Source organism: Eubalaena glacialis, chromosome 2 (genome assembly GCF_028564815.1).
Source record: "Eubalaena glacialis isolate mEubGla1 chromosome 2, mEubGla1.1.hap2.+ XY, whole genome shotgun sequence".
Taxonomy (NCBI): Eukaryota; Metazoa; Chordata; class Mammalia; order Artiodactyla; family Balaenidae; genus Eubalaena; species Eubalaena glacialis.
This window is the reverse complement of record NC_083717.1, coordinates 52,444,279-52,465,004: the sequence shown is the minus strand read 5'-3', so window position 1 is coordinate 52,465,004 and position 20,726 is coordinate 52,444,279. Positions and strand designations below refer to the sequence as shown.

Genomic DNA, 20,726 nt, shown 5'->3' with positions numbered 1-20,726 from the left:
GAGAACAAAGCCAGAGCCGGGAGAGAGCAGAGACGTGGGCCTTGTGCCAGGGAGGGTGAGCGGCAGAAAGCCCCCTTGTTGGGAGCTGAGAAGTTGGGCTGTCCAAGGTGATGAGTGAACCAGCCTCTAGCTTACTGAAAACCATCTTCAAGATTCAAGGAAAGAAAACAGCCAAAGCAAATAGGAGCAAGGTCTCTATCAGTCCCGGCTCTGGGCCCCAGCCAGGCGGTGAGTCCCACATCCCAGTTGGGTGTGGATGTGCGTGTGCAAGAATGCAGGGGTCTGTCATCTGTGGCCACAGGGCAGCATGGCCTCTGAGGGGAAGACTGGCAGGGAGGCTCTGCACAGAGCCAGCTTTATTCCAGCCGGTCGAGCGGGTGGTGGTGCCCTGGCTTAGGGCTCTGGCCAGCCATGGCTTTAAATAACACTTTGTGTTGAGTTCTGTGCTTCAGTGCAACCAGTTCTCGAGCGCCCCAGTTGCCCGTGGGGCCACAGTCAAAAATGACTCTAAGGTTGATTTCAGTTTTTTTTTTTTTTATAAATTTATTTATTTATTTATTTTTGGCTGTGTTGGGTCTTCGTTGCTGCGTGCGGGCTTTCTCTAGTTGTGGCAAGCGGGGGCTACTCTTCCTTGTGGTGTGCGGGCTTCTCATTGCAGTGGCTTCTCTTGTTGCGGAGCACAGGCTCTAGGTGCGGGGGCTTCAGTAGTTGTGGCACACAGGCTCAGTAGTTGTGGCGCACGGGCTTAGTTGCTCTGCGGCATGTGGCATCTTCCCGGACCAGGGATCGAACCCATGTCCCCTGCATTGGCAGGCGGATTCTAAACCACTGAGCCACCAGGGAAGTCCCTGATCTCAGTTTCTTAAGAAATGAAACTGTAGAGGGGTGGAGAGGAGAGTGCATATATTCCACGATTGTCAGGAAGTAGTAATAATGCTCAAATTTACTCAGTGCGCTGGCCCAGAGCTTTGGGTACGTTATGCCCAGAGATCCTCCTCTCAATCTTTTTTACACCCATTTTGCAGATGGGAGAACTGGAATCAGATGATAATAGCCGACATGTTTTAACAAAGCCTCACCAATAATGACCCTTCGAGCAGGGAGCTGCACAAACAGGCGCCTCAGGGCCCACAAAGGGGTTCTGGAGGCCAGAGAAGCCTTGGGGACGCCGCTGAGGAGCTGGGGTGAGGGTAGGGGCAGCTTCTTGGGGGGGGTCACAGCGCTTGATCTTCAGAAATGAAGAGGAAGAGGTGTTGAGTGGCAGGGTCAATTCTGGAGGGAAGGGCCTGCTCAGAGTGCGGTGCTGGGTGGGGAGGGGTGTGAGGGGGCAGCGGGGGGGTGAGCCCTGGCTGGCCCTGTGGGCTGGGTCTGATCCTGAGGATCAGCAGCACTGCCGGGGCCCAGGGCTGGGGAGGGCACCACTCGCAGATTCATTTGAGAAAGGCAGTGGCTAGGAGTTGAGGTGATGAGTCTTCAGGGCCATGCTAGACAAAGAGGGACTGAGTTCTGGGACTGAGGCTGAGCACTCCAGAGGAGGCAGAGCTGAAGGAGGAGGGGAGCTGGCTGCCCGACAGGGGTGGGGGCCTGCCAGGGCCCGGTGACCAAGTGGCTGTGGGAGGTGCTGGGCCAGGCTCCCGAGGCCCCTGCTCTCAGAAGGGGAAGGGCACACATGCAACTGCTCCTTGACACCAATTGCACCAGAAAAGCATCTCACCTGAACTGGGGCTGTGGCATTTGCATGCAGAATGCAAGCCTTCCACTTAGCCCACTAATGATGGCCCCGATCTCCTGTCTCTCTAAGGCTGACTGTGACCTAGGCTTGGTGATCCAGAAGAGCATGGCTCTGCTCCCTCCCCACCAGTCCAATGGAACGGGGAAGGGAGAATCAGAGACCTAGGCACCACCTCCCCCTTACCTCACCTTTTTTATAACAGGCACCGCCAAGAAGCAGGTGACGATGGCTGGGGTGTCCAAAGCCCGTTGGGGCATGTTCAAGGGACACATGCCCTTGAGGCTGTAGATGTAGATCTTCTGGTCCTGCGGAGGAGACAGTCAACGTGAGAGCCGGGGGACTTCCCTGGCGGTCCAGTGGTTAAGACTTCGCCTTCCAATGCAGGGGGTGCGGGTTCGATCCCTGGTCGGGGAGCTAAGATCACACATGCCTCACAGCCAAAAAACCAAAACATAAAACAGAAGCAATATTGTAACAAATTCAATAAAGACTTAAAAAACCAAAGCAAACCAAAGCAAACCAAACAAAAAAAAAACATGAGAGCTGGGCTGCAACAAGCCTGCCGGTTCCTAGGGTGCACTCGGTCTCAGAAGGCCCTTTATGCCTTGGAAAGTAACTTATTGAGGCTTTCTGGTTGGTTGTTTTCATATTTCTGTTCTTTGTAAAATCTTTGAAAACTACAGAATATTCTGAAGAAAAACAAAATCGCCCATACTCTAATACCCAGAGAAAGCCACTTTTGGGATTTGGGGGCCCAGACTTTCAGTTTTCCGTGGGTATTGGTGTGTGTGCGCGTTCCCAACAGTGGGACCACACTTCTATGCTGTTTCCACACTTTTCTTCTCCCAGGATGATCAGTGCAGGCAGAGGCCCTGTCCTACCTAGTCTGTGAGGGAATGATGCATGTCTATCGCTCAGGTGTACCAGAATTTGGCTCATCTGTTGTCAGATGTTTATTCTGTTCAAGTCTTTACTACTATGAATTATACTGGAATGAGCATTCTTATACACCTATCTAGTCTGAGTGTGTGTGCGTGTGTGTGTGCGTGTGTGTGTCTTGGTTTTTTCCTTAGAACAAACTCTTAAAGCTAAAATTACAGAGGCTTACATGGTATGAATATTTTTGAGATTTCTGATGCATATCTGAACCATACTTGCCATCTGGAAAGGCTGCACCAGTTCATACACCCCCACCCACTAGCTTCAGAGCATTTGTTTTGGGGCACTCCTCTCTGGAGTTCTCAGAAGACAGTTCCTTGTGCCTTCTGCTGACCTTTTTACATGAAGGCGCGAGGCCTCAGAGCTGAGTGGATTTGCTGTGTAGACAGGCAATGTTATAAGAAACCCAGTCACTTCCCCAACCTGCTGGGGTTCTCCTCTTGCCGGGATTCTGCACTTGACACTTAGCTGAATCCCAGAGATGCTGCTTGTTCACAGGGCTGCTGGCATTGCTCTGGGGTCTCACAGTTGTGGGCTGGGGTTAAATCTGAAATTCAAATGTACCTGGGTGTCCTGCATATTTAGTTGCTAAATGGGACCCCCCCAGGAGCTGGTGTCGCGCACCTCGATGAGAGCCCTGCAGAGGGGTGGTTACCTCGGTGGCTGTCCACAGAGAGTTCTGGACCTTGAGCTGGCAGCTCAGCTTCATTCCCGCACAGTTCATGCGCTGCACTTCCAGGAGGCCCTTCTCCGCGTTCACCACTGTGTAGTTCCTACAATCGGCAACAACTGTGCAGTCAGCTCAGGCCTCCCTCTCCCTGGCCTGGCCTGCAGCAGCCTTGGAGGAAGACATCAGCTGCGGGCCTTGTCCACCCCTTCCAGTCCAGGGTCCAATTTCGCACGTTTTAAGAGACTCAAGGACTGTTCATGGCTGGGGAAGAGCCTGGTTCTGCCTGTCTGGTAATGCTTGAACATTTGGGCAGAGAAAGGCCATTCCCAAGCAGAAGAAAGACCCTCTTCTTTCTGTGACCTTTGAGGGCTCAAAAAGTTGCCCACAGCATGAAGGGACACCAGGGGGCTGTACCTGCACTAAGGCCGCTCCCTGCTCTCCCACTGGCCATGTCTCCCCCCCGCACCCCCCCCCCACACACAGCAGAGTACATCAGGTCAACCAGAGACAGATGGGGGAACTGCAGAGTAGACTGGGGGTCTCAAAACGGGCCCCCAACATAAGTGCTCTGAGAGCTAACAAGCTGTTGTGTATGAGAGTGGCCCTTCACTCACCCACCCCCCCATGTTCCCCAGCATCGCCATCTCCCCACCGTCCTTGATAGGCATCCAGCATGTTCACTGCCTGGAGGGAAGACTGCAGCTGGGGCAGGGGTCGGTCATTCACCCAGGCCACACAGATCTTTTCCCCAGTCCAAGGGAATAAGTCAATTGAGTGGATAGCAGTTCTCAATGTAACATTTTTCTGCCATCAAATTTTGGAAACCCTTGCCATTGTTGACTGATAACGTGTATTCGCAGATGATAAGAGATGAGTGAAAAATCAGCAAATGAAAACTTTCTTCAAAGTTATATTCCCCCCTTTTTCTCCAGTCTTTTTTCTATGCATTGAAAAAATAAAACTAGGATATTATAAATAACTTTACATTTAACTTGGAAAAAATTAAAAATATAGAGAAACTTAAAGGATAACACACCCCTATTCTATCCAACAAGAAGTTTGTTATATGTGTATCCTGTTTTCTGCATGTCCCCCCTTTCTTCTCACCCACTTCCCTTCCTTAATTCAGGATGGTCTCATTTCCCCCTCCACTCTCACTTCCCAGGCTCACTGCCCTTTGTGCTTCTGGCCATAATTTCTTCCCCTCACCTTCCAGTGAGCTTGCCCCTTCTTCAGGCTGGGGGTGAGTTTTTAAAACCCTCCCAAGTCACAGAGAGAGGCCTCCCCTTGCCACTGGAGATAAGCTTTTACAGCTCTGAGCAGTATTGTCTCCAATATCCTGGGTGAGTCTGTAAGACTGAGAAGGTGAAGAAAGTATTGCTGGGCGGTGGGGTGGAGCAGGGCCCATGCCAGAAGCAGCACTGAGCACCCCAACATCCCTGCAACCTTGGGAAAGGTTCCTAGACCAGCAATTACTGGGTCAAAGGGTATAAGTATTTCGAAGCCATTTAAGACATACTGACAAATTGGTTTTCAGACAGATGTGCAAATTTAGATGCTCACCAGTAAGGTATGACCCACCCTCAGTAGCATCCATTATTATCTTTGAAAAAAAAAGTTTGCCAACATGATGAGCAAGAAAAAAAAGTTATCTTGCAGATTGAATTTATATTTCTTTGATTACCGGAAAGTTCAAATGTTAAAAAATATGTTCATTGTCCTCTGTTTACCTTTTTCAAAGGATACTTATGTTCCTTGCCTATTTACTATTGGATTTTAGTATTTTTTTCCACTGATTTGTAAAAATCCCTGAAATAAAAAGATTAATAATTTAAATTTTTCTCTATTTGTTTAAAAGATTTTAGAGAGTCTGTTGAGGAAATAAATATTGACGGGAAAATTGGGTTTATTTTTATATACACTGGTGAGCATTTCAATTTATTTTATGTGTACATTTATACTCTTTAATAGTAAGAGGGCTTTGTTTTCATGATAGGCAATATGCCTATATTTCCTGGTCTTCTGAGATTGTGACATTCCACCAAAAGCATTGTGATATCGGGATGCTGTGCCCATAAAGGAGTTTGAAAACCATGTGCTGTCATTCAAACCAGAGGGCCCAGGCCCCACCTATCAATCCCCCCCTCCTTTCTTCTTTTTCACAGTGTGCATATCACGGCGCATGTGGCCATCACCCAGCTTCAGTAATTATCACCATATGGCCATGTCGGTTCATCTCTGCCCCCATCCATTTTTTTTCTCTCCCCAGATTCTTATGAAGCAAATCCCCCAAATCATCTTTTATCTATAATGTTTCTGCATTTATCTCTAAAAGATGATTAGAAAAAAAAAGATGATTAGAAACCTAACCACAATGCATGACCCCACCTAAGAAAAGAGAAAATAATTCCTTAATATGAATATCCAGTATTCAAACTTCCCCAACTCTCTCATCATTGTTTTCAGTTTGCTTGAATCAGCAGTGAAAGAAAGCCCACATTTCCACTGATTTTTATGTCTCAGTCTTTTGATAGGTTTTCCTTCCCTCCTTCTCTTTCTCCCCTAGCAGGTCATGTGCTGAAGACACTGGGAGGTGTCCTGTGGAGTTCCTGCATCCCAGGGTTTCATCTACCTCATTCCCCTGTCCCCGATCTTGAGTCTTGATTAGATTCCATCTGAATTTTTAGGCAAGAATACTTCCTCATTAGGGTTGTGGATTTCTATTGAGAGGCACACAATGTCTGGTTCTTGCTCCTTTTTTGATCATTAATGATAACTGCCTACATCCATTATTTCAATAGAGATTACAAAATGCTGACATTCTAATTCTAGCATTTCTTCTTCATTTATTAGCTTCATTTACTCTAAAAAGAAAAACTTCCTCCTATCATCTCTTTGGTTAGCTTGTGCTATGGGGCACAGTTCACATAGGAAAGGCAGAATAAAACCTTGATTCTTTCTGTATAGACTAGTTTTCAAAATAATAGGTTTGTTCCCTAGGAGCTAGGAGCCTCCAATGATGATCAATGAGGAGTTTTATAAGTTAAAAAATTTTTTAAATTATTATTTTTTATTAAGTAGCATTAGAAACTAATGAATTTAAACAATTTGATGTGTCTCAATTCATTGAAGATATTTATTCTTACTGATCCTTGGTTGCCCTATCTTTGGCCAGTGGGAACCTATTCAGATTGGCTCCTGAGTCCCTTTGATCCACCCTCACAAGTCTCTGATGGCATCCTTGTTTCCAGTGTGTCAGATGTTTCAGGTCCACTTCCTGCCCCAAATCTGGAGTCAGCCACTTCTCCAATAAGCCTTGGTTCCCCTTGGCACTTAGAGACCACCATCTGTATCCTAGGGGTGCTCACTAGTATTTGGTTGGTCATTGTTTCTAGGCCTTTTCAATGGGCAGAGCTAGGAAATATGAGTTCATTTTTCTTAAAGCTAAAATACTCACAAATCCATCCAATTTAAATTCAGAACTACAGGATTTTCATTTAACCTATCTTTTATATTTTGCATGCTGAGTATCACAATTTGCAATGCATGGCAACAACATAATTACTCATTAACTTTATCCTACAATTATAAGCAATGTCTTAAAATAGCAACACTATCACCAACATTATAATTACTGACTATGTGTATATGTATATACGTATATACACACCTACATATATATGTATTTTTTACATATATATGGACATATATGTATACACTTTTTACATATTTTTTTTATTTTTATTTTTTAGGGCATTTTTGTTTTTCTTAGAGCGCATCTTATGTCAGAACACTCAGTCCCAGTGACATAAAACCTGATGAAAACCTTACCAATCGTGACCTAGGGAAATGGCAAAGTCCCTTCCATTTATCTCATTGCATCTTAAGCTTTGCTTTATCTAAGCCTTATCAGATTTGAGCACCTGCAAATGTTGCACTAAGCTTCCTAGAAGACTATTCGTGCCATGAAATGCTCTCTTGCTTCTGAAGATGTCACTGTAGGTAGGTGGGAGAGGCCACACCTCTGGCCAGGACTGAAGGGTCTCACACAGGATGGTGCTTTTCTGCAAAATCTCTCTGATACTATCTTTCCAAGTCCCTGGCCTCTCTGTCATTCTCCTCGAATATGCAAAGCCCCTCCCCAATGTCCCTGTCCTTCCTGCCACATCACTAAGAAAAAGAGATGCACCTGGAAGGTGGGGGGGGCATGAATTCTTATTTAAGGGCATCCCTCTTGCTTGGTCCTGGGACCCCTTCCCTTCTCTCTACTCAGCAACTCCGCTCCAGTACCTTCCTCTCTTCCTGACCCCCAGCATCATTTACTTCCTCTACCATCAAGCTGCAAATAACTCCCATCTTAAAACAAAACCCTCCTTTGACCCCCGCCCCCCACGTCCCTGTGGCAGACATCATGTTTTCTCTGCTTCTCTTATCCACAAACCCACACGTGCATGTCTGTGGACTGTTTTCTCTCTCAAGCAGACTCCATCAGGCTTTCAACCCACTGTCCACTAAACATCTTTCACCATGGTCATCCATGACTGCTCCCCAAGTCCATGGTCACCCCCCCGCATTCTGATACCAGCAGGGCACGGTAGGCCTCAGACGTTACCTGGACTCCTCTTTCCCATCCCAGAACACCACCATGTACTCCTGGCCCTGGGACGAGAAGAAGGCCGTCTGCTTCCCGCAGGGCAGCTGGTACATGAAGGTTGCAAAGGTTGGGTCCTTCATCTGGCTCACCACTGCCAGGGCCAGTGGTCGCTGAGGGAGAGAGGCCAGCAGGGTCATGAGCAAGGGTCACTTACAACCAGATGGATGCCCATTCTTTCCTTGAAACTAAGGGTCTTGAACCAGGAAGGAAGAAGTGGAATCTGCTTATTCAGGACCCAATCAAAACAAGAGGCCAAAACAACTTCAGATACCAGAAACAAACCCTTCCAGGGTCTGGGTCACCATTATCCATGGCAACTCAGAGTCAGGTGGTCAGGTTAGCCTAAACTCTGATATTCCAACCCCCATGCCCAGGGACACAAAATCTGGAAAATAATTTTTCTCAGACCTCATTTACTCTCAGTGCATTAAACTAGCATCATCTAATTTGATAAATGAGTTTTAACCTTGAAACCATTGGTCTCTTCCAAAAACAACTAGCTTCAAAATGATAATATGGCTCCTGCTTCTCATGAGCAAACCTTCTTCCCATACTTTAAAAAGAGATACGTACATTCTCTCTGCTCTTGCATGGGGGCTGTATTGCTATAAAGGTTGGTTTGCTTTATTCACATGATGATGTAACACAAAAGTTGGGGAGGAAAAGAAACTTCATTTTTCCTGAGAGTGACACCCACTCAAAGAAAATGAACTGGATGTATTAGAAGCAATACATATCTCTTTGTAGAAGAGATGAGCAGAAAAGGGTTGCCCCATTTGTTCTAGACCCTCAGTGAAGAGTGGGCAGGCAGCCATACATGTGCACTCTGGAGACCCATAGCCTCCACCAGCTGGCAGGAGCTGCCAGGCCCCCAGGCTCTGTGCCCCCAGGTACCTTCTCGGGCTTTGTGTCCCAGCACTCCATCATAAGTGCCTGGAGTCGATGGAACTGCACTTCCTCCAGCTGCCCCAGAACCGGGCGGATGCCCTTGGACAGCTTCTTGGCAATCTGAAGCTGGTGCTGGCCCAGCGCAGGCCGCTGTCCTGACAGCAACTCGTAGAGCACCATCCCATAGGAAAACATGTCTACCTAGGCAGAGAGGCAAGCCAAGTCAGACCCCCTGCCTGGGCCCAGCAGATCTTGCAAGCTGGCCCTGAGAGACAGAGGGAGTGGGGAGACACGTTAGATAAGGAAAACATGGGCCCTGTCCAAAGGAAGACAATCATCAACTTCACCAATCCATCCACCTCTCTCTACCTGTCCAAGCATCCCACCAACCATCTGACCAACCATCATTCTGTCCCTTTATCCATCTATCTTCCAGTTCTTCCTTTTTTTCCTTCCTTCCTCCCTTCTTTCTATCCATCCAGTCAGCCAGCCATCCACCTGATCACCTGTCCTTCTGCACATTTATCTATCCATCTTCCTATGTACCCATATATGCATCCATCTGACTGTCCTTCTGTCCATTTACCCATCCATCCTCCCATACTTCCTTCCTTCCATCCACTCATCCATCCATTCATCCATCCATCCATCCATCCATCCATCCATCCATCCATCCACTAAACACATAATGAAAACTTGCTGTCAGGCACTGGTTAAGGGCTCGAAGGATGCCATGGTCCTTTCCCTTAAGTATAAAACCAAGGCAGGAAAATGCAAACTCTTGGTTTAAATGCTTGGTAGTAGGAGTACATGCAAATCATAAAGAGGGGAAAGTCTCCCAGATCACAACATCTTGATTCCTCTAAATGTCATGAAAATGTGCCTAAAGGAGAGAGTTACACAGGTCTCCATGAGGGTCAAGAAATAACTTTTTAGCAGGAGAATGGCTAAGATAGACCTGAGAGTTTTCAATGTGAAGGTTCTGTTATAAATTTAGTTATGAGGTGCCTTGTCACCTGTTACTAAGAAGCTTATTTTTGTCACTCTGATTTGCCTTTTCTATCTTGGTTAATAGCTACAGGTGCCGATTTAACCCACATATGCTTGGGTCATTCTTGAAGCAATTAGTCAATGACCCATCTGCAAATCACCAAATAATGAGAAATTACAGACCAGGGGAGTTTCACTGCTGGCTGATTAATTAACCAGGGCTGGCACTAGATGCAAGGCGAGCACTGTAAGATGGTTTTAAGTTGTCTGTGTGCCTGCATCTACCAAACAGCCCTCAGGGAAGAAGGCAAACATTTAGCCTTCGTCTCAGCCAACGCTGGCCATGCGGCCGCCTGGGAGGCCATGCTTAACCTGCCAGAATTCACTGTCTTCTCTTGGCTTTGGTGATGCTGCCTTTTGATTTGACCAGGAGCCTTTACCTTCCTTATCTGTCTGTTCCTCACAAGCCACTGTGAGGCTGGTCCTCTGTCTCCATTTTGCACATTTAAATGGCAGAGTTGGGACACAAATCCGGACCCATCTCTGTCTTGGACTTTTTGTCCACTGTGCACAGCCTTCACTATGTTCCTGAACTGAGGTTTGAGTATTCTGAGGCTAGGTCACTGTTCTGAAGCTAAGGAGAAGTCACCCTTGACATTACTAGGTAGATACAGGCCTCTGTGCCCTTCTGGTTCAAGCCAGTGCCTGTGGTTGAGCACGGGAGAGGGAGAGATGTGTGCTCGGGGGCATGTGGAGCCCAGAGGCTGCAGGTGCCTCCAGGACTATGCACTCCTGGGCCAGGGGACAGCAGTGGGCCAGGGCCCGTACCTTCTCATCGTACACGATGCGAGGCCTGATCTCTGGGGCCTGGTAGCCAGGAGTGCCCTCCACGCCGAGGGCGCCCTCGTGAAATGACTGCCGGGATATGCCGTAGTCTGACAGCTTGATGTTGATGTGCTCCTTGACGTCCAGAGACCAGACCAGGATGTTGTCTGATTTCAGGTCACAGAAGATGATGTTTTTCTTGTGCAGGTAGGCCAGGCCGGAGGCTATCTGGTAGGCTATTTTTTGGGTGAGCATGTGTCCCAGGGGCATAAAGGAAGAATCTTTGCAAAGAAAAAATTATCAAACTATCATCATAACAACTCTCTTCTTTTCTTACCTCTGTCTCCCCAAATACTTTATATTCTACTGACGCGTTCTCATTGCTCTCCAGGATGGATGCCAGAAGAGACAGAGAACGACCTTCTTAAGATTATTTAAGTTAGAAATGCTTGTTGTTACTGCTTCATGGCATCTCATGAATTGCATCTCTGCAATTGTTGGTGTTTTTACTAAAAAGAGCAAGGATTCAAAATTCCTAGAGTTCATCTCAGGCCAAGATTGCTATAATGTCAAGGGGTGAGTTGCAGGTATAAGAACTCCATTAAAAAAAAATCTCTTCCACTGGGGGAGGAATAATTGATTTTAACTGCATTTCTTCTTGCTGAGTTAAAAGACAGCTACCTCTTTCCCTCTGTCAGCTCTTTGGAATTTAGTTACCCATTTCTCAGCGTAAATATTTAAAACTTTTGTTAAAAAATAATATAAGATAAAACTGACCCCAGGGTCTCAGATTTTTAACAATCGTGGACAGATGTGGTGAGTTATGGGCAAAGGAGAGATTTATGTGGCTCCTGGGCTCACCAGGCTGCTGCTCATCGGGCCTCCCTGGGCTGCCTCTTGATGCTCTCACTGCCCTCCAAGTGGGGCTATTATCATCCTCCTTTTACGGATGAGTAAATTAAGCAACTTCCTGGATTACGGAAGACAGCCTGGACTCGGAACATGGCTCTGTCTGACTCCAAACTGTGAGCTCCTGCAGCCACGCCAACACCACTGCCTAGCACTTAGGCCTGGAGAAGCTCTTTTATCACCCACTGGGAGTGGCACATGAGCCACAGGTGGGTGTGCCCGGCCACAGATGGCTCCGCAGGACCTGAGCTGCCCACAGGCTCTCTGTCCTCCCAGGGGCTGAACTGGGCCGGGGCGGGCCCCAGGCAGCGCTCTGTGGAAGATTCTGGGCATGGTGGGTACCTTTGGCATTCTCGGACAGCACGGTGTTGAGGCTGCCAAGCGGGGCGAGTTCCAGGGCGAAGCAGAGCGGGTGGACGCTGATGCCGATGAGGGACACGATGCAGGGGTGCTGCAGGGCGTGCAGCATGCTGGCCTCCTGCCGGAACTCCGAGAAGTTCCTCATGGCGTCTGTGGACCGAAGGTGCCTCAGCATGGTGTCTGCAGGGAGAGCACGGCTGTCACCACTGCCTGGGGAGCCTGCGTAGGGCGACTCTGCGTGGGGGCCCTGTCACACTCAGAGCTGCCTCACGGGGACTCGAGGGGCTGGGCAGGGCCAGGATTTACATTTTAAGTCACTCAACATAACTGGGGTTGCAATATCGTCACCCAATTTTGGCACCAAATGTAGGCATTCCTGAGGCATCCAGGCTGGTATCAAGCCCCCTCCTCAGGTCTACACTTGTCCTGTCACACTCGGCATTCCTATCCCCTTGATGCACATGCCCCCACCCTTGTCACCCACTCTCTTAGCCCTCACCCCACCCCGCTGCTGGCTGCCTGAGGGTCTCAACTGGATCTTATTCCAATCCTGCATCCCCGAGTGTCACCCAGAGCCTGGCTCAGGCAACACGTCTAGCATGTAACCAAGTTCCACTGCTCATCTGCAGGGATGCTGGGGGCTTGGTCGCTGCTGCTCACCTTACTCCCTGCCAGGAGCCAGGACCGTGAAGGGCAGAATGGACTACCACTCTCTTGTCAGCCAGAGAGAAAACCATGGGGCAGCCATGGGCCTGTGACACGTCACCTCAGGCCAGAGGAGAAAGGTCTATGGGCAGTGGTGGGCTGTGCTGTAACCTTCTCCCAATGTCCTTGAAATGCATCCCTCACGGAAGGCATTTGCCTGAGTCCCCCTGAGGGGCCTTTCCCACCAACTGCTCACCCACCAGGCTGTGGCCAGCCCTGAGGTCACCGAGCAGTGTCCACCAGGTCCTGCTTGTCTTCTTGTGTCCTGATCTGTCCCTCCCCTATGTTCAGATTTTAAAATCAGGGATCATTGGACATGGAAGTTTAAACAGCATGAAGAAAATCTTGGCAGTTAAAATGTATCAACTGTGCCAGATCTATGTGTGTGCCAGACAAACTTGTTTTTTAAGTGTAAAAGTCTTGTTTTTCACATTGGGTCTTTAGACCATTAAGAATGTATTTCTGACATGGTCGAAGCCTGACCCAAGTCTGCCCCAGTTTAGCGAATAGTCAGCCTTTCCCACTGACTCCTAACGCTACCTCTGCCACGTGCCAGCCTCGCCTCCCACACACATGCAGGCTCTCTCTGTTCCCTTGACAGGCCCAGCTGTGCCCCAGGAGAACACTGCCTTAATGCCTGGAGACTTATAAGTCAGGCGTTTGCTGGGCAAGCCTCTCTCCTTTGTCTTCCGTTGTGGGATTTTCTTGGCTGTTCTTGGGTTTTTGTCACTTCACATGCATTTTATTTTCATTATTTTTAAAATTTTTATGTATTTATTTGGCTACACTGTGCGGCATGAGGGATCTTAGTTTCCCAACCAGGGATCGAACCCGTGCACCCTGCAGTGGAAGCACGGAGTCTTAACCACTGGACCGCCAGAGAAGTCCCCACATGCATTTTAGAATCAGTCAGATTTAACACACACACACACCCTGCTGGAATTTAGATGAGAACTAAATTGAATGATATATATTAATTATTCCTCAATACTTTATGGTTTAATTGCTGCCATGGAAGGCATTTTCTAATGGGTCATTGTTGCCAAATTTGATGCTGAGCTCACGTCTAACAACTTTATCAAACTCTTATTGGCTATGATGTTTGTCAATAAAGTCTCTTAGATTTACATTCTCTGCATATAACTATGGTTTTGTTTCTTCCTTTTTTTTAAAATTTATTTTATTTTATTTATTTTATTTTTGGCTGCATTGGGTCTTCATTGCTGCGTGCGGGCTTTCTCTAGTTGTGGTGAGCGGGGGCTACTCTTCGTTGTGGTGTGCGGGCTTCTCATTGTGGTGGCTTCTCTTGTTGCAGAGCATGGGCTCTAGGCGAGAGGGCTCAGTAGTTGTGGCTTAGTTGCTCTGCGGCTTGTGGGATCTTCCTGGACCAGGGCTCGAACCCGTGTCCCCTGAATTGGCAGGGGGATTCCCAACCACTGCGCCACCAGGGAAGCCCCATGTCTCTTTCTTTCTGATCTGTTTCTTTATATTGTTCTATGATTCTAATTTTTCTACCAAGAGTGTAAATTCCTCTTGTGATCATGAAGATAACCATGCTAAGCCAGGGGCAGTGAGAAATGTGATATCCAGCCGGCTGGAAGGGAGGAAGCCTCCTAGCGCTTGCCCTAGCTGGGCATTAAGTGGTGACGTGTTGCTCTAGAACATCTCTGAGCTGCGCATGATGTATGGACCTGAGCATGCCAAGGCAAGAGGGTGTGCCCTCCTTCAGGTGGAGGGGGTAAGGGAGAAGCCACCCATGCTGGCTTCCCAATTCATCCATCTGGAGTGCTCACCGTCCTTCCTTTAGCGGCTGGGTGGGGTGGCCCAGGGTGAGAGGTCCACCTGAGGTCTGACTGTGTGCTCACCACGTGTCAGGCCTGCGCTGGACATGGAGCGGATGGAAATTGTAAGGATGGCCCGTGCTCTTGGGGGCTCAGGTCCAGACAAGAAAGTAATCTCCAAAAGCAATTTCTAGGCCTTGCTCAGCCTGATCCTCAGGCCTGGCCCACATCTTGCCAGGCATAAAGCGGGGCTACCCCTGGGGCCCACATTGGCTTTGCTCATCCTCCTCCCCTGCCTGTGTGGCCTCAGGGGTCTCTAAGGTGGTGCAAGTTTGGACCAAGGGAAAACACGTGTGAAAAGAAACGATGCAGGGCCCTGTTTACCTTCAGGGGCATTAGCAAAGTTCTTGAATTTCTTGATCTGGAATCGCTTCACAGCCACGGGCTGGCCTTGGTACCGGGCCCGGTAAATGATGGTGCCACTCCCACCTTGGCCCAGGACAGTGCTCTCATCCTCGCTGTGCTCCAGCTTGCTGTTCTCCAGGAAGAGCCTGCCGGAAACACAGTATGTGGGGGGGTTAGAACAGACCTCCCTACCCGCCCCCTATAACCTGGAGAGGCCCGCTGAGGTGGGAGGCGGGTCCTGGGCTGGGCGGGTACAAGAATGTGCTTGGCCATTAGTTCCCACTGAGGAGAGTCAGGGTTCAAAGCCACCGGGAGGTCACACAGATCTGGGATAAACCACAGCCCTGGGCAGGTCACTCAGCCCTGACAAGCCTTGGTCTCCTCTATAAAATGGGCTCATAACAGGAATGGCCTCAGAGGTGTGGATGGTGAGTGGCTTAGGGTGAAGCCTCTGAAGGTGGCGGACACAGAAAAAGAATTCCTTCAGACATTTTCCTCCAAAAGGTTCTATGCTTTGAGAGCTAGTATCCATCAGACAAACTGCATTTATTTACTGCTAGGTTAGTTGTTTCCTCATTTCTTTTTATTAAGCCAATAATTATATAAATGGCCATATAGAGCTTCTGATCGGCATGGCCAGTGTCCCCACAATTGATGGCTAGGATTTTACCCAAAGGCAGGGAGTTTAGATCTTCTCACCTGTCTGTGCGTTCTAATCCTAGGTAAAAGGGGGACTTCTGTTGGGCTTTTGGAAATATTGCAAGTCACTTCTGGAAGGGAGGGAAAGAGGGAGGGATGCAGGAAGGGAGAGAAAAAGGGAGGGAGGGCGGGCAAGGCAGCCGGATGTCCTCTCATTTCAGGGCTTCCACCTGCTCTGCTGAGGTCCCCCCAGTGTTCCTCTTCAGCTACCTCTGCCGGGTGCCTCCCCTGGAGCTCTCCTGGCCCAACAGACCAATGTCCCTCTCCCACCCCCCCAACCATGCAGTTGTTGCCCATGTCTTCCAGGAACAGATTTTGCAGCTGCTCAGACTCTGCACAGCTCAACCACATCACACTCCTGGCAGATGCAACTGTACCCATTGTAGACCTTGGCGATGCAGCTGAAGATGAACTGGGCTGTTCTCCAAGTGCCCACCCTAAAACCACCTGCTCGGGAAGTGTGAGCACTTGGAAGCCTCATAAGACAGGGAACAGTGGCAATGCTGAAGATCCCTTGGGGCTTTCTGTTAGGACTCCTGTAATTTGGGGACACAGGACAAGGCTCCGTGGATGCCAGATTGCCCCTGCCCCCACCTGCCTAAACTCCCAGTCAGGGAGTGTGATGCTTTGGGGCCATGGTTGGGCCATAGCTAAAGTTTCCAGAGAGTCTCTGCTGGATTGTGAATTCTGTTCAGATTCTTGGGCATTTCAACTCCCAGCCAAGTACCTTGGTTTAAGAACCATGCTATAGCCTGCAATTAGATCCAAACCAACAGGGACAACCAATCTGGCTTTGCTTTCCAGATTCCATACAGTAGACTCAATAGCCAAGATTCAGTGGGGGCATAAAACATAACAAGGTTCAGCAAATAAATGAAAATTCTAAAATTTGGAGTTGCCTAGTCGGGCATCCCACCGTGAAATCTGATTCGCACATATATAAATCTCTGCATGTGGTCTCCAAGACGTGACAACCCTCATGTTGAAGATCTAGAGATAAAGGTAAGTCACTTTGCAGAAGAGTGGTATTTAGTTGTCATTTCTACCAATGAGGTAATGTGAATATTAAAAAGATCTATGGGGGAAATTTTCCCAATGTAGGAAGTGATTTCTTAATTTAATAGACTCATCCAGAAGCATGCTTTGGAACCACAATCCTGCAATATCTCGGAGTACTCCATATCCATTTTCTTGGGGTGGGGGAGCAATTTGGAAAAATGACAACACAAATATTCTCACCCCCCCCCAAGGGTTTCTTTAAAGAAACCAAATAGCAATCCTTTGAATAAGAAAACAACAGGATTTCACAACTCCAAAAACATTGCTAACCACCAATGTCAAATTATCTCCAGGGAGACCAAATCATGGCTTCTGGTTTCCATGACTACAGAAGATTCCATCTTTTACCAAGCACTTGGATTCTGTGACTGTTTCCTATAGGGTGGGACCACAAAACGTTTTCTCTTTTCTCCAGCATTCTCTCTCCAGTTATTCTCTTAGATTAATATAGGTAGACTCATCTCTAGGAACAGATTTAGGGGATCTAAATGCTCAGCTGCAGGGTAGCAGTGAGGAGTCAGCATTTGCCAAGAAAGGAAAATGAGGCAGTACATCTGGGAGCACCCTCTTTTTGGACACCAATGGATATTTGTCTTCTATTCCTTGATCCAGCAGCAAAGTAGGAATCAGAGAGGAGGGCCAGCTCAGTGGAAAAGAGCACCAGCTAATGTGAGGGAGAAATGGTGTGGGGTCCCAGGATGACTTCAACTTCCAAGTGCTCTGCCTATTGGCTGGGCCTGTGTGGCTTCAAAAAGAAAGCTGACAGCCTGGTTCCCTTCAGGCAGCCTAGGCCGGAAACCTAAAAGTCACCTGGGGTTGGGTGGGAAGCAGTGGGTCCTGTGCATCAGCGCTGTGGCATACCTGGCCGGGAAGTCGGTCATGAACAGCTCAGGGACCAGCTCCTGGAGAGGCACAGGGAGGTCGGGGTGTCTGGGGCAGGAGATGAAGTCCTGCTCGATGGCTGTCAACACGCAGTCTTCCATGTCAAAGTACTGCACATCCTCCAATCTCTCACTTGGGTCGGCGTGCTGAGCCCAGGAGGTCTCGCACACTGGGCAGGGCACATACTGCTCCATCAGTGGGGTCCCATCGCTTTCCGTGGCCGTCAGGGCTAAATGGGGACACAGCAGGAGTCAGCTCACACAAAGGCGGCTGCAGGTGGGTCCCTGAACAGCATCTGTACCCCCAGGCTGGGTGAGCCTTTCACAGGAGGGGGTCTGTCTGCCCTGGCCTGGACCCCAGGGAGTGGCTGAAACATGACTGCCGCACTCGGGTTCCTTTTTGGGGAGCACCATCCTCGATCCTAAAAGACACTTGCAGGGAGGGGCCAGGGGTGCACTGGACAGTCGCCAGGGGGTCTAGACCCAGAGGTAGCTGGCCTAGGAGGTGCTGAGAGTTTGGGGATCCCTCCTGCACAGCTGGGCCCCGGAAGGACATTGCTTGCAGGCTGGGTCTGAGCTATGCCACACTCCAATGACCAAACCACAACCAGTAAGGAGCCGTTCTTAAAATTAGAAACATAAGGCTTGCAATTACTATGATCTTTTCTAGAAGAGCAATGCAGGAGGAGAAATGAGTACAAATTATAATAGACAAAATCTAGTCATTTTACTTGTGTTCCCCTGGGCAGGAGACACAGCTTTCCTGCACACCCCTGAAAGGAGGTACAAAGAAACACCCTCCAAGTTGTCCCGTGGAGATGCCAGAAAGGTGAGCTGATGTCCTGCTTTGTGCAGGGTGGACTCGTAGAATTTTCTAGGCACATGTGTGTAATACATCCTGCCAGCTGGCTGGTGGTGCTGTGTCTAGGCAGCCCTGTCTCAGGCCCTCAGCTCAGTCCTTCCTGTCTGATGGGCCCTAGTCAAATCCCCAGCAGCACCTGTTGTGGGGAGATCACAAAGGGCCCGTAGGGTTCAAATGGCCTAGAGGCCCCCGCTGTATGGCCAAGCACCGCCCAACTGCCCCAACCCACACACTAAACTACCTTCCCTTAGGCTCCTTTCTAAGCTTTTTTTCCTTGTAGGTCACCTTTCCCATCAACACCCAAAGGACCACAGACCCGGGTGTCCAGAGTATGATCTGGAGCACGCCCAGCCACTGTTTCTTAAGCATTTCTTCTGATGCTCTCCCAGGATGCAGGGATGGTGTACGGGTGAGGAAGCCAGCTCAGGAGGCCAGAGGACTGGACTAGCAGGCCAGAGGCGGCACTAGGATCCCAAACTCGCTCTCTGCTCTCTTGGTCTCCAGGCTTCCGGAGTTGAGGGCTCACAGGGAAGAGGCTGCCTGGTTTTGACTGGATGGCCTCCTCCCTGCAGGATGCCCCGCAGTGGGTTTGTCTCCGCTTCAGTAGCAAAACAAACAGAGGACCTCAAGAGCTTCACTTCAAAAAGTATTTTCTTTGGGTGGACTGTCAATGAAGAAACTGATCAAAGGGGCTGGAAAGGGCTACGTGGGTGGCTGATCACTGCTGGGATTCGGGGGTTTGGGGAAGGCAGGGAAGGAAAATGTGGACCTTTGGCAGGTGTGGTGCCTTCCCTCCCACCCCTGCACAAGGGATGAATCTCCAGCTGCGGGCTCCCCCCTGGATTTCAGCAGCCCTGTCCTTACCATGTAAACAAGAACACGTGAGGCTCACATCAAGGGTCTTCCTAGACCATGTGCGGTACCCAGGGCATTCTTCTTCCCCCACGCTGTGGGCAGCCAGAGGCCAAATCCCTCCCAGGACCCGTGGGTCTGGGTCCACTTCTTCCTCATAACACCTCCACCCATGCCCACAGCTGGACTCCCCCAGGGCTCAAGACTCTGCCAAAGGTCTGTTAGGACCCCTCTGGTCCCCTTGGACTGAATCCCAGTGGGATTTCTGTTCTCCAAATAAGGAGCCCCACCCCGATTTATAAAGCAATATTAACATGAGCCAAGACCTGGTTCAAAAACATTTCCTTACCAGGAAACCACTGATCGATCAAGGAGTTGACATGGTCTGTGATAAAAGCCATTGCCGAGAAGTCCCTTATTTCCGATTGGCAGATGATTTTTATTCCTCCACTTTTTTTCTTTTTCCAGTTCACATCCGAGGATTCCACACTGCAACCCAGAAACAAAAAGGGGTCCATTGTTATCGGCTGTGAAGGGCCCTGGTTTAATCTCCTTGCCTTCAGAACGAGGGTGCAACCCCCAGAGATGACCCCCTCCGCAGGGGCCCAGGCAGGACTGTCAGAGGAGACTCCTGCGTTTGTGTACTTACATGCATGGCCCTGCCTTGTCCCCCCGCTGTCCCCAAAATGGTGAAGCGGACACAATGAGGACTTTGCAGGAAGGGGTGCTCAGGCTGGGATCTGACCCTTAGGTGTGACCCTGGGGAAGCTTTTTCCATCTGAACCACAGGTTTCTCATCTGCCAAGTGGCAACTGTGAGCTTTAAGTGGAAACATCTAGAGCTTCTAGCAAGCTTCCATGATGACCTGCCCTCGGGAACAGAACTCTGGACATCAAGTGGACGGTCTCCCGGCAGATGTTGCCCTGGGGCCCGTTTCTACAGCACCGTGGTGACCCAGTCAGGGGGGCTCCCAAATGTTCCTACCTGAGGTAGCCCCCATCAAAAGTGACCAGGAGCCCTTCCTGCCAATAGATGGTCTGATTTCTTTTCACTCTGAATGTGCTGCAGCGATTTCTCTGGTTTCCTGTAAAACTGTAAATGGTGACTTTCCTGTGCCTGCTTTTAGTATTCTTCTTGTTTTCAAAAAGCTGAAAGACAGAGAAAAGACCCTGCTTAAGTAGACCGGGCTCTTCGCTGGCCCTGGGCAGAGCTGTGAAGAGGCTGGCCTGGCCCCATCGTGATAAAGGACCACCGTCCATCTTCCCACCCCCTCCCTCCTGCACCGCTCATCCTGCTGCCAAATGAAATGCTGCATTATCTGAGGGGGTCTCCAGGATACTCTGGGAACATGTTTTCCCTAAAAGATTGAAAACAGGCTTTTCTTTTTCAAATCTTTTCCCTCCCTGATTTTACAAGCAAAAAGTTACCTTAGAAAATATGGAAAATACAGAAAAATACAAGAGAGAAAATGAAATACCAATTTAACACATAGATCATGAAAATTTTGGTATATTT

The 20,726-nt window shown here is 49.0% G+C and overlaps 1 protein-coding gene across 4 annotated transcripts in view; it reads right to left on the bottom strand.

Moving 5' to 3' along the window:
- Window positions 1–20,726, bottom strand: part of LRRK1 (leucine rich repeat kinase 1) — a 114,898-nt gene that overhangs the window by 5,654 nt on the left and 88,518 nt on the right. For 2 of the 4 annotated variants that reach the window (XM_061180000.1, XM_061180001.1), the window contains 10 exons: window positions 20,196–20,359; window positions 19,561–19,700; window positions 17,478–17,727; window positions 14,838–15,004; window positions 11,950–12,147; window positions 10,702–10,979; window positions 8,890–9,084; window positions 7,954–8,105; window positions 3,327–3,444; window positions 1,921–2,037 (listed from right to left, as the gene is read on the bottom strand). In XM_061180000.1, the coding sequence (XP_061035983.1) occupies window positions 1,921–2,037; window positions 3,327–3,444; window positions 7,954–8,105; window positions 8,890–9,084; window positions 10,702–10,979; window positions 11,950–12,147; window positions 14,838–15,004; window positions 17,478–17,727; window positions 19,561–19,700; window positions 20,196–20,359 (1,779 nt within the window). Of the gene's footprint in view, window positions 1–517; window positions 876–1,920; window positions 2,038–3,326; window positions 3,445–7,953; window positions 8,106–8,889; window positions 9,085–10,701; window positions 10,980–11,949; window positions 12,148–14,837; window positions 15,005–17,477; window positions 17,728–19,560; window positions 19,701–20,195; window positions 20,360–20,726 lie in introns of those variants that run through there. The other 2 variants (XM_061180002.1, XM_061180004.1) reach the window with 2 other exon arrangements.